The sequence below is a fragment of the Chelonoidis abingdonii genome, chromosome 22 (assembly GCF_003597395.2).
Source record: "Chelonoidis abingdonii isolate Lonesome George chromosome 22, CheloAbing_2.0, whole genome shotgun sequence".
In the NCBI taxonomy this organism is placed as follows: domain Eukaryota; kingdom Metazoa; phylum Chordata; order Testudines; family Testudinidae; genus Chelonoidis; species Chelonoidis abingdonii.
The window spans coordinates 8657449-8674410 of NC_133790.1; the positions used below are offsets into that span (position 1 = coordinate 8657449).

Here is a 16962-nt window from a genome sequence, read left to right on the forward strand (position 1 = left end):
GTATTTGCAGAGAAAAGTGGGCTTGTGAGTGGCTGTGAAAATAAGAGAAGTTTTATTGCATCTTGTACTAAAGAACAATGCACTGAGCTAGAAGAAGGGAAGGGTGGGCTTGGATTGGATTGTTTTAGTGACAATATTCATTTGTTTTAAGGTCTTGTCAACAATACTGGTATTGACTGGTTCTTGCCCTGGCCCCCACAAGCCTTGTACGCAGTTGCCAAGTGCTTTTTAGGTAAGTAAAATGTCAGGGATTTTTAACCTTCAAACTCATGGTGTATCCAGTGGTATCAAGAAACACACTCCTTACTTTAAGATATTGTAAGGCTCTTTATTTGCTCTTACGCTAAGGATGCTTCTTGGGTCTAAACTAACGGTGTAACAACTAAAAAAACATTCAAAAATGGTTACTGAGATATCATAGAATATCAGAGTTGGAAGGGCTCTCAGGAGGTCATCTAGTCCAACCCCCTGCTCAAAGCAGGACCAATCCCCAACTAAATCATCCCAGCCAGGGCTTTGTCAAGCCTGACCTTAAAAACCTCTAAGGAAGGAGATTCCACCACCCTCCTAGATAACCCATTCCTGTGCTTCACCACCCTCCCACTGAAAAAGTTTTCCCTAAACCTAAATCTCCCTCACTGCAACTTGAGACTATTACTCCTTGTTCCATCATCTGGTACCACTGAGAACAGTCTAAATCCATCCTCTTTGGAACCCCCTTTCAGGTAGTTGAAAGCAGCTATCAGATCCCCCTTATTCTTATCTTCTGCAGACTAAATAATCCCAGTTCCCTCAGCCTCTCCTTATAAATCATGTGCTCTAGCCTTCTGATCATTTTTGTTGCCCTTCGCTGGACTCTTTCAAATTTTTTCACATCCTTCTTGTAGTGTGGGGCCCAAAGCTGGACACAGTACTCCAGATGAGGCCTCACCAATGCTGAATAGAGGGGCGCGATCACGTCCCTCGATCTGTTGGCAATGTTCCTACTTATACAGCCCAAAATGCCATTCGCCTTCTTGGCAACAAGGGCACACTGTTGACTCATAAAAGCACAGGTGTCTGAGCTGAGCGTTAGCTGCTTACAGTTGCTCAGACTGTATAAATCCTGACAGGTGTGAAATCCTCCCTTCTCAGACTCTAGGTTTTTTTAATATGTCGCTTCCCCAAATATATTTTTAAGTTTGCTAAAATTCAAATTGAAACAACAAAGCTAACAGGTCTGCATTTCCAAGAAGTTAGATCATCTTCTGGCTTGGTAAGTGAAATAAAGCATCCTCACGAACATTAGCAGGATGTTTGCAGTCCTCTGCACAAGGTTCAGTACCAACGAGCAGGTTTTCACTTCAAGACAGATCCCTTTCAGGGTTCTTAAATGAATGTGGTTTAGAGGTTGAGGATGGGGTTTTGAGAAGCATGGATCCCGGACTTGCTCTCTAGAGGCACTTAAGCCCTTCTGAAAATCCCACCTACAGGCAGTAAAAAGTAACAGATGCACAAGGGATTACAGGAGCTGGCTGCAAAGAGACTAGAAAAGGACTTGGGAGCTTTAGTTATGAAACAGTATCACTCTCATTCCCTCCTTGCTGCTAAGATGGTAGACATCAAAGGTCTGATGTATCTAAACAAGTAATTCCAGCTTCCTATAGGGGGGCCATAAGAAGTGTTTGAGTCTTAAACTTGCACAGACCCTGGTTTTTAAACCTCTGCAGATCTGGTTATGTTGGGCTTGAACTGCAGTGGACTATTTGCTCTAATCTTACATTCTCACATCTACAACTTCTTGTCCTTTGTTATTTAGATAGTGAGTTGAGTTAGGCTAGAAAAGAATTGATGGCTGGAAAATAGTGCATTGTACTATAGTGCAAATACCTGAACTCAATCTGACAGTGGGTGCTTATATCTCAGACCCCCCACAAAACTCAAATTTGCGGCCTTCTTCAAAGGGTGTGGGGGTGTGCAGGGAAAGAACAGTTTTAAAATATGCTGGTAAAGTTAAAAGAGCACTCCCAAGCCTAGAGGCAGTATGGTTTAGTGCTCTGAGCAGACCAGCTGTTAGGATTCCTGGGTTCTATTCTTAACTCTGCCACTGACTTTTCTTTGTCTTGGGGCAAGTCATTTAACTTCTCTGTGCCTTAGTTTCCCTAGCTGTAAAATGGGGATAAATGAAACTTAGCATCCTTTTAAATGGCTTTGAGATGTTTTATTTTTCATATCCTTTTTTCAGGGGAAAATCCACTGATCCCGGCAGAGCACACAGAGTTTGTGATTGAGCACATTGTCATGGTGCACGAATCTGTAGGGAATTTCAGTAAAAAATTTCTACAAAAGCTGAGACGCAGCAACTATGTTACACCAAAGAATTATCTTGATTTCATTAATACTTACTCAAAATTGCTGGAAGAGAAAAATCAGTTCATTTTAGGTAAGGTTTTCTCTTTAAAAGACTGCATGTGATTGAAATGTTTTAAACAGACTCATTTTGCTCGGCAAATCTGTGCAAAAGCAATCAAATAAATACAACCCAAATGAATGTTACCTGAATAATGGGCTTTTCCCTGAGTGACACTTTTTCTTTATCTGGACCCAAGCCTGAACCTCCTGTCCAAACATCCCTGAGCTTTGGGAGAGTCTAGATATGGATTTGAACTTGGTATCTCAGACTCAGCTCAGGGTTTCATAGAGATGCCTGAGTGACACGTGCTTTGTTCCTCTTGGAATAGGTAGCTGTATTCTGATTGATTGATACTGAAATGTGCCTAGTGCATTGAAATGTGATTGACATACAGTAAGAGCTGGTCTTCTGCAGAAGCACAGAAAATGTGCCACAGGAGACGAGGCTACATGGTTCAGCCAAGTTCTGCAACTCCTGAGCTGATGTTCAGGGGGAAACTCTCTTGTGGGACTCCGTACCATTTTACACTCTCAACAAGAGGACTGACCAAGGAGCCTGGGTTCTTTGGAGCTCCATAATAACTTGTGACCCTGCAAAAAAGTGAGGGAGGCCTGCTGCAGTTTTAAGAAAAGGACTGATTTCTTTGCCTACAGAACAGGACACATTTTAAATAATGGTGTCTGTCACTGTATGATAGCTCCATCAATCACTAATATTTCTCCCTCTTTTTCACTAAGCACAATGCAAACGTCTGGAAGGAGGATTAGCTAAACTGAAGGAAGCTACTGTTCAGCTGGATGAGCTAAATGAGAAACTTGCAGAGCAGAAGATTGTTTTAGCTGAAAAATCAGCTGCCTGTGAGGCCTTGTTACAAGAGATAGCAACCAACACAGCAATAGGCAAGTAGTTAAAACGCCTGTCGTCCCACAAGCTAAGCTGGGTTGGGCCAGGTCAGTATTAGGCTGGGAAATTCTTAAAGAACGCAGGTCTTGATGACTCAGTAGGTGGTACTCTTGTTCTGTCTGTACTGACCTAAGGTCCCACCATGGTATCATTAATGGTCATATAGTACTTAGCACAAGAGTAGGACTGTTGACCTTTGTTTTTTGATCAAATTCCAACCTGTACAATTGCAGTCTGCCCATATTAACTTCCATTGCAGTTTCAAGTAAATACAGTGTTCTTCCTCACATCCCATCCCAAACTGTTGGGGAGCAAGTTATGAGGGAAGACAGCAGCAGCAAGGGGAGTTTTGTGAGCCGAAGGCATGGCAGGATGTGGGAAGGCAATGGGAGTGAATGTGCCGGGGATCAGAAGGGGATTTGTGAGGTATTTCCCCTCTGAAAGAGGAGACACAAACAGGAAGAAGAAAGTGAAAAGGAGACCGTGTTCTGTTGTTCTTAGCATTCCAGAACTTATATGTAATGGGAAGAGGACTGTGAATAGCAGTGACCTAGCACCAGATGAGTTAATAGTGATCTAGACATAGTGGTAGTTTCTGATTTTAGGGCATGTGCACTTTCACTGGTTTGTTAGCTAGATACAAATCTTAGTAAGCCATTTACTATATACTGCCTTTCGCACTTTTTAGCTGAGGAGAAGAAAAAATTGGCTGAAGAAAAAGCAGTGGAGATAGAAGAACAGAATAAGGTCATTGCTGTGGAAAAGAAGGATGCTGAGACGTCCCTGGCTGAGGCCATGCCTATTTTAGAAGCTGCTAAACTGGAGCTGCAGAAGCTTGACAAGTCTGATGTCACAGAGATTAGGTGATTAATTCTGATTTGTAATAGCATAAATGCTTACAAATTCATGTCCATGGGCCTTTGCTGTAATCTAAGTACCTGACAAGCACTAGCATCCTAAGTCTCACACACCCCTGTGATGTAAGAAAGCATGATCATTCCTATTAGACAGATGTGGGGATTGAGGATAGAGAGGTCAGGGTCTCATAGGGAGTCTGAGGAAGAGCGTGGGGATCTCCAAGTCCTGTGGGTCAACCACAGGCCTGTGCTTCCTTCCAGGAAAGCAATATAATATTTGGTGTCTTTCTAATTATTCTGTAATACATTTCTGCTGTCCTGAATACTACTGAGGTGTCTGTGGGGGACATTCAAGCAGTAGCCATCCTAGCCCTTTCACTCTGGGGTGGTGATTTTATTCTACACTACATGTGGGATACACAGCACTTGTGTTTCAAAGATGTTTGATGGTATGAATGTGTATTTCTCTCGTTATATACCTTCTTTTTGTGTTTTAATAATAGCTCTGGTAAAGGTGGCTTTAAAGCTATACCCAAACTTCAGCTTCCCTCAAAATTCTGTCATTTCTGCTCCCTTCAGACTCTTCCAGTCCCTACCACACTTCTTGAGCATCCTCGTCCCACTAGACCTCTAGACACTCTTCTTCCCTGTTCCCCTTGCAATGGGCAACTTGCCCTTCCTCTTCCATTTAATGGAGCTATGCTGATTTACACCAATGGAGCATCTGGCTGTAGTTACACCCCACTGCATTCCACCAGGCCTGGAGTAGGCAGGAATGCAGGGCTCAGGAGTCAGTCAAGCAGGAGGGGTCCCATAGTAGCAGCCAGCCAGGGGTTTCTCAGATAACTTCTTGTTTCTTCCTGGTTTATATAGAGCTCCTCAGCCAATTAGGGGTGCAGGATGGTTCCCTTAGTTGGGAACTTCAGGGGTGGAGCCCTCTGCAAGTTAACACTCACTGGTTCCTTTTCTCTGCTTGTTTCAGTGAGCTGCTGGGTGTGGCCTGATGCTGCCTGGCCTGTCATCCCTCACAGTTCTTAAATAACGTTGAATAGGAAAGCATGCTTACATTTAATACTCCTAGTATGAGAAAGACCTTTAAACAGGAGATAGATGAGTATCCAGAAGAAAATATTGTATGATGGGCTAAAACTGCCAATTCAAAGGAAAGATCAGAGTATCAGACTTTGATGGGTTTCTCTTTCCTTTCTGTCCTAAAATCTCCTTTGTTCCCCTAATAGATCACACTAGTTTAGCCAAGCATCCTGAGGATTATTTCCAAAACCAGCTCAGTATGGCTGCTGCCACTGTTACTGCAGGCTGATGCAGCTTTAAGCTCCAGTAAAAACATGGTTAAGGGTTTTATTTCTCTGATGGTTGAACTCCTTTAGAAACCTTGAAGATGTTGTTGTATGAATGTAATATTAGTTTTTAGCCCTCTGTTTATAAATCTTTCCTTATTTGATTGGATTGTATTTCTCACTTGGATGAGGAGGTATCTTGGGGAATTGCTGTATTACAGCTCCCCCTGAACTAAATACCATTGGTTGGGAAAAAAGCTCTTCCAACAAGAGTGATGTATTTATAGCATCATGTACTTTGTCTCTTTCCCTTCCCCATGTTTATTTTCTAGATCCTTTGCTAAGCCCCCTAAACAGGTGCAGACTGTTTGTGAATGTATCCTCATAATGAGAGGATACAAAGAATTAAACTGGAAGATAGCCAAAGGAATGATGTCTGACCCAAATTTCCTGCGATCCCTAATGGAGATAGATTTTGATGGAATTACTCAGACCCAAGTTAAATCTGTCCGAGGTAAATTGTTCAGCTGAATGAATCAGGCACTTGGAATTGAATGTAGAGTTTTATGAATATTTCAGATGTTAGCTGCTGTGCTGGATGCTGTCTTCTCTTTGGGTGAAATTCACCCTAGTGCCGAGGGCAAACGTGAGGGCTCTGCCCAACTTGCTTTGCACTGTTGGCTTAACCAGGACTTTCCTGGTACAAAGGCCCTGTGCTTGCTCTCTGCACAGGGTTATGCCCTAACTTGCATTGTAATCTTTTGTGACTTTTGCTTAGAGGCGGTTAGACATAAACTGAACAGTTGAGCAGGGCCTGTGTTTCTTTTTTAGCTTCTTTGAAAGTATAATTGTCACATAAGCTTCACAATGAATGTTAAAGATACAACACAAGTGTGTCATGGAAAGGCAGTGGGCTGCAACTCAGACTAATCGGACCAAATTCTGCTCATGCTTACACCAGTGTAAATCCAGTGTAACTACACTGGAGTTACTCTGAGCAGTGAGAGGAGAATTTGGTCCTTTGACTGCCACCTAGCCAGCAAAGGGCTGGATCCTGAGAAATGCTGAGGAATCCCTGCAAAGTGCTGATCTCACTCAGCTTCCCTTGGAGCCATCTGGTCTAAAGTCCTTGAATAGCTGAGAATATCTTGCTTGTTTTATTATTGTCCAGCAGCATAACCTTATACTGTCACATCCTTGTTCCAGTACATACCACAGAACTAGAGAGCTAGTTGAGATCTGATTGACAAGGAAAGCTGTTGCTCTTGTGATTTATGCATCGTGATTAAACTGACTTGCAGTGTTTTTGTGTGTTAACCTTTAGCTCTGTTAAAGAACCTTAACACGACATTTGAAGAAATGGAAGCTGTTAGCAGAGCAGGATTGGGCATGTTAAAATTTGTCGATGCAGTAATGAGCTACTGTGACGTAGCTAAGGAAATCAGGCCGAAGAGAGAAAAGGTACACTGTGAAAATATGACCATAAAGGACTATGAAGAGTATTTGTTGCCACAAAAATAACACTTGGCAATTCTATGTACTGCAGTGTTTCTCCTCGTCAAAGTGTTAACAACCATGAAAGTGGTGTTTGCTCGAACCACTGTAATAATAATCCCTACCTCTTATATAGTGTTTTTCCTCAGCAGACCTCAAAGCGCTTTACAGAGCCAAGCTTTCATTTGCAAGCTGCTGTTTTAATTGTATTATAGGGCTGTGATATCAGTTTCTATTTGCATTAAAGCATGAAGTAAAAGGAAGAGTTTTGTAATGTGATATTGGGGAGAGGCGGGAAATGGGGATGAAAGTTATAGGTGCCTACCAGAAACTCACTTAAAATAATATGCATGGCATTTGGGCACAGAGGGACTCAGTGGTATGTCGAATCCATTTCTCTGGTTTTAGCAGGAAACATTTTTATGGCCTGTTTAAAAAGGGCTAGCAATGTAATTCTTTTATAAAATGAAAGTGTAAGTCCTACCAATACTACTAGGAAACATCTCTGGTCACCAAGGAAGGTTTTTCTGCTTGCCACTTGCCAGTGGGCAAGTGCATTTGTCAAGTCCTGGCTCTAAATGTTTTTTTAGGCCCTAATCCCTTTTTCCTTAGACAGCCAGTACTCTCAGTGAGACTGGTTATGTGCTTACGTACCTGGCTAGATCAGGGCTAAGCGGTTTGTCTGTGTCAGGACTGCAGAATCAGACGATATTATCCATGTATGGGGTGAGAGGAGTTGGGTGAAAAACAGTGCCTATTTTTTCTTCTTATACTATTTATTACCAGATTGTCTGAAACATATATGAACTAGCTAATTGAAGGCTGAAAACCAATGATTTTGCACCAAAAAATAACACTCTTTCCTCTGACATGACACACGATGTCGTTCATAATGTAGGTGGCTAGATTGGAACGGAACTACTACTTAAGTAAACGTGATCTGGAAAAGATACAGACTGAGCTGGCGACTATTCAGAGGGAGCTCAAAGCTTTGGGAGACAAGTATGAAGCTGCAATAAGGGAAAAACAACAGTTACAAGAAGAAGCAGAGATCATGGAAAGGAGACTTATTGCTGCTGACAAGCTCATCTCTGGCTTGGGATCTGAAAATATAAGGTTAAGTCTAGTGCCAGAAGAGAGATTTTTTTTGTATTGAAATGTAAATTTAGAGACCATGCATAAAATTTTCAAAAGGACCTAAGTGATGTAGGAGTTTGTCCCGTTTTCAGCAGCGACTTCGGCACTTAGGAGCCTAAGTTTTAATGAAAGTCACATTTGAAAAATGGGAATTAGAATCATAGAAGATTAGGATTGGAAGAGCCCTCAGGAGGTCATCTAGTCCAACCCCCTGCTCAGAGCAGGACCAATGCCAACTAAATCGTCCCAGCCAGGGCTTTGCCAAGCTGGGCCTTAAAAGCTTTTAAAGATGAAGATTCCACCGCCTCCCTTGGTGCTTTTGAAACTTACACCCTGTGTGTTTTGTTTGTTTCTGTGAAGCAACTAACATACTTTGGCTATTGAAAAATAATGAATATGATTTTTTTTCAATCCAGAAGTCTTTACTGGGCATACTTGAGATGCACAGTTAATCTTTTAAACTGAAAAGAAAAAAGCAAAATGTAGCTGCACTTAAGTACTGTTTAAAGGCATGATGCAAATCCACTTGTTTTAGATTAAAAGGAAGGAGGTTCCAGGTCAGATTGAACTTTCTGCTGCCATTACTGCTGTGATAAGGTGGTTGATTGTAGGTTTGGGGCTCTTCACAACCTGAAGTTAAAACATGCACAGTTTAGAAATGCTGCAGCTATTCTACACAAAATGGAGTTCTCTGACCCCTGCTGCAGAAAGGATCTCAAACTGACCCAGAATTCATTCATTTTTCTATCAGATGGACAAATGACTTAGAGGAGTTAAAAATGCGAAAAGTGAAGCTCCTAGGCGACTGTCTACTTTGCGCTGCTTTTCTGAGCTATGAAGGGGCGTTCAATTGGGAGTTCCGTAATGAGATGATCTACCATGAGTGGCAAGAAGATATCCAATCACGAGAGATTCCTCTCAGCCAGCCTTTTAGATTGGAGAACCTCCTGACTGATGATGTAGAGATTAGCAGGTATGTGAAATCACTGAGCTTTAAAAAAGCAGCCGAGCTGCTACTGGTGTAGAGAAGGGTGGGAGTCACACAGTTTGGATCTGAATCTGGATCCAAGATTGGAGATTGTTGGGTTTCGAAGGGGTTGGGTTTGGCCTATGTCTGTTTGTGCACTGAATCACGGAAATCAGAAAAAAGACGTCAGCATACAATCGCCTCTGAAAATTGACTATTTGAAAACAGGATCATCTTTCTCAATAGAGAATAATAATTTTATAGTCTTTTTCATCCGAGAATCTCAAAGTGCCCTGCAAAGAGATCTTCCCCCGTGTATTTGGCGTCCTGTCTGCTTACTCCAATGACAAAATTAAATTTGAACTACTTTTTATTCCTGTTAGCCAAGCATAACCAATACAGCTATTATCTAATCTTGACCCCTCTCCAATACTAAATATACTGTATTATGTTCACACTGATCAACAGAATTTTTAACTAAGTTCCAGTCTGGAGCTCTGTTCCTGCTCTCTGTTCCCCTTAGCTACCAGTTGAAGGCTGCTAAGTCCTATACCATGATTGGGCTCTAGAAATACCTGATAGAGATTGGATAGCTAAGTGTAAGAGAGGTCAGAATGTTGGCTTTTATTGGGGTTAGCAATGGCTGACTTTGTAGAGTATAATCTTTATTATTTGTGTAACCCTTCTGCCCCTCTGAGTTGGCAGCAACAAGGGCTGGGTTCTGTATCCAGGGGTTCTGTTTCAATAACACAATGCATAACCGGCTTGAGCCCCCACCCGTGACCTGGGACACTTACATACCGCTCCTCCGGGTGCCTCTAGGAGGCAATACTTCCCCTCTCGCAAGCACGGAGTCTGAGTGTAGGAAAATCCTTTTAATAAAGGAGGGAAACAATGCAGCATCACATTGGAGAAACACCACAAACAGGATTATAACACAAACCATAAGCAAAAACCCACCTCCAAGTACATTTGGCAATGTCCTTTCCCCCTTAGGGTCTTAAGTCCAATCACCCCAAAGTCCAAACAACCAAAAGTCTCTGGTCAGTGCCACCCCAAGTTCAAAAGTTTATCTGCAGAGTTTTACCCCCCCAGCCTGGGTGGAATGGGGGAGGGGCACACAGGTGGTGGGCCACACAGGTGTTAAGGGCACCTTACGTGGGCCAGGCCAACTGCTCCGCCTCTCCGTGGAGTTCTGCTGCAGCCTTCACCACAACCAGCTCCACTACACCAGCTGTGCCGCTCCTCCAGCCAACCCGCAAGCCACTCCAGCCGTCCCCGCAAACTGCTCCACTCTGCTCACTGTTCCATGGGCTGCTCCAACATGCTGCAAACTGCTCTGCTCTGCCAGCTGCTTAGCAATAGATTTTCAAGCTCCCCCACTAGTTAATACAGCACTCAGTGATCTCAGCTCAGATCTTTTAGTGATTTCAGCTCTTAGCAGTTTCAGCTTGTAGTAGAGGAGCCCCAGTGCTGGTGCACCATTGGCCCAACATGAATTCAGCTCAGCAGCCTTTAGATAGACTCCTAATGGAATCAAAATTAGCTCTACTCTTTAACAGTGAAGAGAGACTGTGCAACTGGTCTTCCAGGCCCTCCAAAGGGAGCCCATACCATCAATTACTCACACCAGTCCCCAACCTCTCGCTATTCACGGGAGCAGGGGAGGGGTTTGGAACCCATGTCCCTTGTCTAGCAAGTGCTTCTTAACTGAGTCATTGAGTCATTTCTGTCATAAAGCAGTCTCATAGTTCCTCATTCACAAAATCAGGGTGACAACACGTTATTCTTCTTGCCCCAATAACAAAGAAATTGGGGATCCCAGACCTGTCAAAATAACCATCCCAGGCTGCCATGGGCTATGCTAGGTGAGGTGGGTGTGCCAATGCAAATACCTGAAATTCCTGTCCGCACTCCCTGAAATTCTTTCCACAATCCCCATAATTCACCACCAGATATCAGGGTAGAGCCCGTCCTGACTCTGCTTATATTTGTGATGCACAAACATCCCAGGAAGAATTTTCAGATCCCAAGGCTGGCAGTGAGACAAAACAGCTTTCTTCTTCTGAACTGAGCACCTGGATTCTAATAAATCATTGTACTTTGCACATCTGTAGCATTCAGTATAGCTGGTACTACATGATGCCATTGAAAAATTTGTTTCACAAAGTAGAGCCACACTATGAGTGGGATGCAAAGCCCAGTGGGAGTCCTTTCATTGACTTCAGTGGATTTGGGCCAGGCCCTGTTTCAATTAGACCATTTTTCCAGCTAGTGCAGGATTATTCACCACGGTACATTAATTAGTCCTTTAGCCAGGCTAATTATAAGTAACTCAATGAAGTTTTAGTTGTTTCCCTTGGGAGTCTATTGTTCTGTCTACATGGCAAAAAGAGAGCCCATGGCAGCAAGTTGCAGAGACCGTGTCTACAGACCCAGGCTCACACTGTGGCACTAAAAATAGCTGAGCAGATATTTGGGCTCGGGCTGGAGCTTGGGCTCTGAAACCCACTCCCCTCCCTGGGCTTCAGAGCCTGAGCCCAAATGTCTGCATGGCTATTTTCAGCACTGTAGTGCACTTCTGTAGACCCAGGCTCTGACTCGCTGCTGGGAGGTTGTTTTTGCCATGCAGACATGCCTCAGCTCACAAGCTAATACACTGTATGTTCTGGGGTGTTGTTAACAGACTGCTCAGTAGAATGGCAGTTTTACCCGTAAGTGAAGCACACTGCTGTACCATAAAGAATAAAACACACAGGAATCTTTACTCTGTTTCCTCCCCAGGTGGGGCTCCCAAGGTTTGCCTCCAGATGAGCTCTCTGTGCAGAATGGCATTCTGACAACACGTGCTAGCCGATTCCCTTTGTGCATAGACCCCCAGCAGCAGGCATTAAATTGGATCAGAAGAAAAGAAGAAAAAAATAATCTGAGGGTGAAGCTAAATTTTCATTTTATTTTGATATTTATTGTTTTGAAAGATGCCTAAATATCTGCCACTTGAGCAAGCCATCAGTTACTAGTGGAAATTGACAGTCGTGATGGTTGAACCTCAATAGGATGGAAGTGCTGTTCCATTAAGCAGCTAAAAATAAAGTCAATTATCCAAATGGATAGTGACCCTGCCCTGCATCCAGCCTGTGGAGGACTGAGGCAGGATATTTGAAACACCAAAAGCCAAGCTGCCATGTCAGAGACCTCCAGTTTTGGGAACAAAGAATGCTGGGCTCCAGTTTCTTTCTTCCCTCAGCAGGGGAGCAACAGCTTACATCATGCTTCTGTCTCTTTTAGTACTGTGTGACCTTGGGAGACCATAGGCAGATGCCACCAAGACCCCTCTTCTTCAGTGATAAAGCATGTTGTCAAAAATTCAGGAGTTCATCTGGAAGAGGTGTCTGTTTGGGGAGGTGAAATGCTGTTGTATCTAAGAACTATTTAGTCTTAATCCCCTCGGAACATGACCCTCCATGATCCTTAATTCCCTCACTGTTCCAGTCCTCTAAGCTCATTCAAAACCACTGTTTTCCCCTCCTTGCTCCATTGCCTAGCCATCTGTACCCCTACCTAAGTTCTGGTGGATACCCAACAATGTGATGCTATTCCTGCATGGCACCTGCAAACTTGCTTGAACTCTGGGCTTGCCTCATTACTCATGCTGCAAGGTGCATGACTTGCGTCTCACATAAAGCCCCAGTGCTTGCAGGAACAGGCTAGACAAAAGTTTAGGCCACATGGGGTGCAGTTGCAGCAGGAAAGAATTGTTTTCTAAGTGGACAGTTTTTCTCAGTGGCTCAGAATCAAGAATGTGCTTTCTTTGGTCTTTCCCAATCTGGGTTATATCATCTGTAGGATGAAAGGCAGAGATGCATAGACAAACAGCAAGCTTAATGAATACTGGCAATTATTGTAAAATAGAAATATTCAGTGAATTCAATATTAACTGTTTCCAAATCTTTCCATTTTTCTGTTCTCTTTCAGATGGCTTCCTTTAATGACCCGGATTTCCTTAAACAACTAGAAATGGCCATAAAGTATGGGAGTCCTTTCTTGTTCCATGACGTAGATGAATACATAGATCCTGTGATTGACAATGTCTTAGAAAAGAATATAAAAGTTACCCAGGGGCGAATATTTATCGTGCTGGGTGATAAGGAGGTGGACTATGACAATAACTTCAAATTGTACTTGAACACCAAGCTATCTAACCCTAAATATTCACCGTCGGTGTTTGGAAAAGCCATGGTTATCAACTATACAGGTGAGTGAATGCATGTTGTTAGGGGCAGAGTATTAACTGCATAGCAGTGCAAACGTCGGGCATAAACTAGGCTTAGATGAGCGATTGCGCCAAAAAGCTGAGATCCTTTCTCTTGTATCAGAGACCATAGCACATGAATTTGCATGAGTTCAACTGTAAAGTGCAAGCGTTTTCAGCCAGCGGATAGTGAGCCCAGCTTGAAACCAATGAATCCAGGCAGTTACTCTGCTTTTGGTCTGGATTAAGTGCTGGTTGTGTACCTCCGCAAATCCAGGTATGGCCTGAATGAAAGGCAGATTCTGACACCCTTACTCATGTTATCTGAGACCTTTCTCCACGAGTCCCATTGACATCTCATGAGGCAAGCTGCTTCTCAGTAGCAGTAAGGGGGTCAAAATTTGGCCCTCAGTGAGTAAGAAAACAGAGAACAAGTGCTGTAAATAGTGGCTAGCCCTCTGATCACATCAGGAGACATAAATGTCCTGGCTCTCTGGCAGTGAAATTGGCAGTACCTGTTAACTATGTATAATATTACAATGTATGTTATATTGTTTATACTCCCCCTTATATTCAGCCTCTGATAATGCTGAGTCCTGCCTTGAGGCAGCGGACTGGACTAGAGCACCTCTTGAGGTCCCTTCCAGTCGTACGATTCTATGATTTAATGTTAAATTTTTCCACTTCTCGCTTAATCTAAAAGGAAACTAAACTACATGCTGCTTATTAGATGTGTCAGGTAAAAACCGATATAGAAGAAGAACACTCAGTGCTCTTAACTAAACCTGTCTTTTCAGCACAGAGTTATATAAGATCATATAGCCTGAAGGAACTATATGAAAGCTAACCTTGTGTTTTAAGAAAGATTGTGCTAAGGACATGGTTCTCCATTTTCCATCCATAGTTACACTAAAAGGCCTGGAGGATCAGCTGCTCAGTGTTATTGTGGGGTTTGAAAGAAGAGAGCTAGAAGAGCAGAGAGAACATCTCATCCAGGAAACCAGTGAGAACAAAAACTTGCTGAAAGATTTGGAAGACTCTCTCCTCCGGGAATTGGCCACTTCCACAGGAAACATGTTGGATAATGTGGACTTGGTGCACACCCTGGAGGAGACAAAAGCCAAAGCTACTGAGGTACCTATTAGAGCCTTATCTCACCGTTGTTCTACCTAGGAATCCCCATCTTTCCTCTGGGATTTGTTTCATCCTCCTTTATTCCTTAAGTTAGGCTGTAAGTTGAAAAGCAGCTGAGAGTTACATGGTGAGCAGGTGTCTATGAGAACTCCATACATGAACAGGTCTAGCACTTGTGCCCAGAGACAGAAATCTTAGTTCTTTAACAATTTGCTTGCTCAGAGTTGCCCACCTGACCCAGGAATGTTTATCCATATTCAGAAGTACATTATCTTTAGGTATGGGGCCAGGCAGCATGGTATTGCCTGAGGAAATACCTTAATGTGCAGAAGTCTCAAAGTCAATCATGACCGTATGAAACAGCATCACTTTACAATGTTTTGCTTGATGTGATGGTGGTGAGTCAAAAGTTTTTCACCTGGAGCATGAATTCATGATGTAACATCATGACATATTTCAGTGCCATGGGGAGGATTTTATTCCATCACCCAAATGGGAAGTCTACCTTCAGAGAAGACTTCCTTATAATAGGGACCTTTAGTTAAAAAAAAAGTGAGTATGCATGTATCTCTCTATCTATCTATGGTAACATCTTATTCCAACTCCGAAATAATCTTTGCATGGTTTTATTAAAACTGAGGGTTAACTGAAATTTGTAAATCTTTTCCAGTATTTCTTACAAACATACAGTGCTCTATAACACAGATATTCCAACTGTAAAACAGATATTCTGGAAGCTTAATAAACTGAACTAAAGCATTCTCGGAGAGGGAAAAGAATTTTTTCTAATATGATTTTTTTTCTTTAAAACAGGCTACTTGAAATTTTAGCTTTTTAATGTGGAATTGTTTGGTCTTGATTCTGTGGCAGCAACTGGCTTTTGATGGCACACTTGCCAGTGGTCATAGGATTTTTTATAAATGCTGATACTTGTTTTCTGATTGATATATTTTTAAATCCTGGAAGAGTTGTTCATAATATTTCAAAACGCTGTTTCAATATTATTTAGCTCAGCGTATCATTAACCATGTAGTTCTGTGTAGTAGTTATATGTAGATAAAATTATTGCCTGGGATCTACATTTCTCACTTGCTAGGTATCAGAGAAACTCAAGCTGGCTGAGAAGACGGCAGTGGACATTGACAAGCTGCGAGATGGCTACCGACCTGCTGCTAAGAGGGGTGCCATTTTGTTCTTTGTTTTGTCTGAAATGGCCCTTGTCAACACCATGTATCAATACTCCTTGGCCTCCTTCTTAGATGTGTTTGGGTTTTCACTTCGGAAATCCATGCCCAACTCAATTCTTCCAAAAAGGCTAAAAAATATCATGGATACATTGACATTCAACATCTATAACTATGGCTGCACAGGTTAGTGTGATTAAGCAATGAAATGGCATTGTGTATGTTTGAATGACTGTAATGGGAATTCCTTCAGTCAGCTGTGCAAAGCAATGTAATTTTTGTGCTGTCAAAGGTATTTCAACAAATATTGAATTAACTATTCACTGCTAATGCTTCTGCCTTCTCTACCCCTTCTTCCCTCATGTTGAGATTGCGCTGAGCTGCAGAGAAGTGCTGTATTCCATCCCCTGACATTTAAGAAGTTCTTCTACTTTTAATAAGCAATCAGTTACAAATAGCAGTGGTTCCAAACCAGAAACATGGATCTCAACCTCTCTCAGCTTTGGAGGGGAGACTGTTTGGAATCTGAAGCTAGATTTCAAATCTCTACAGTGGGCTGAACCAAAATTCACCACCTTGAACTTTGCGGGGTGATCAGAGTCAGGAGCTGGATCTGAAATTTGTCCAAGGCCCATATTCTTAAGAAGCAGACTGATGAGAATATTGTGTTCTCATTGCAGGCTTGTTTGAGAGACACAAATTACTATTTTCCTTTAATATGACTATCAAGATAGAACAAGCTGATGGTAGAGTTCCACAAGAAGAACTGGACTTCTTTTTAAAAGGTAACAACGTAAAATACCTTCTAGTAGCTACATGCTCTTCTAGAATTAAAACTGAGATTTTGACTACAAACATTTGACTATCAGAGTTAGCTGCTTAGTAAAATTTCCATAAGCACCCAAGTCCCATTTACTTGGGACTTGGGCTCCTAAGTCATATGGCTCCTAAAACTGAGCATACTGAGCCTGAGCCCCAAGGCATGTTTTAAAATAGGTGTTCAACAAAAATACCTGGCATCTGGTCAACTAAAGACAAAGTAGTAGTTTACTGACTTCTCTTAACGGGTTATAGCACTGTTGTAACTGGATCAGTGGATCCTCAGCTGATGTAAATTGGCATCGCTTAGTTTCAGTCAATACGTCTAGGCTGGTTTACACCAGTAGAGGATGTGATCCTTTGCATTTGTTTCCAGCTTGTTTGATGGCAGAAAGGCCAACAGTGAAATTCTTACTCCAGTAAAGTCAGTGACAAAGCTCCCATTGACTCCAGAAGGGTCAGGATTTTACACCAAGAGCCCATCTTCAGTTAAATGCATAAATAGTGGCAAAAATATAAACTTGG

At 42.4% G+C, this 16962-nt stretch overlaps 1 protein-coding gene across 1 annotated transcript in view; it reads left to right on the forward strand.

Moving 5' to 3' along the window:
• DNAH10 (dynein axonemal heavy chain 10) overlaps positions 1-16962 on the forward strand; it is a 121928-nt gene that overhangs the window by 89876 nt on the left and 15090 nt on the right. Inside the window, exons 54-66 of the mRNA XM_075059969.1 lie at positions 152-232; positions 2225-2422; positions 3130-3291; positions 3984-4158; positions 5783-5964; positions 6775-6911; positions 7843-8060; positions 8833-9054; positions 11833-11980; positions 13024-13303; positions 14205-14434; positions 15531-15804; positions 16299-16403. Of these exons, the coding sequence (XP_074916070.1) occupies positions 152-232; positions 2225-2422; positions 3130-3291; positions 3984-4158; positions 5783-5964; positions 6775-6911; positions 7843-8060; positions 8833-9054; positions 11833-11980; positions 13024-13303; positions 14205-14434; positions 15531-15804; positions 16299-16403 (2412 nt within the window). The remainder of the gene's footprint in view (positions 1-151; positions 233-2224; positions 2423-3129; positions 3292-3983; positions 4159-5782; positions 5965-6774; positions 6912-7842; positions 8061-8832; positions 9055-11832; positions 11981-13023; positions 13304-14204; positions 14435-15530; positions 15805-16298; positions 16404-16962) is intronic.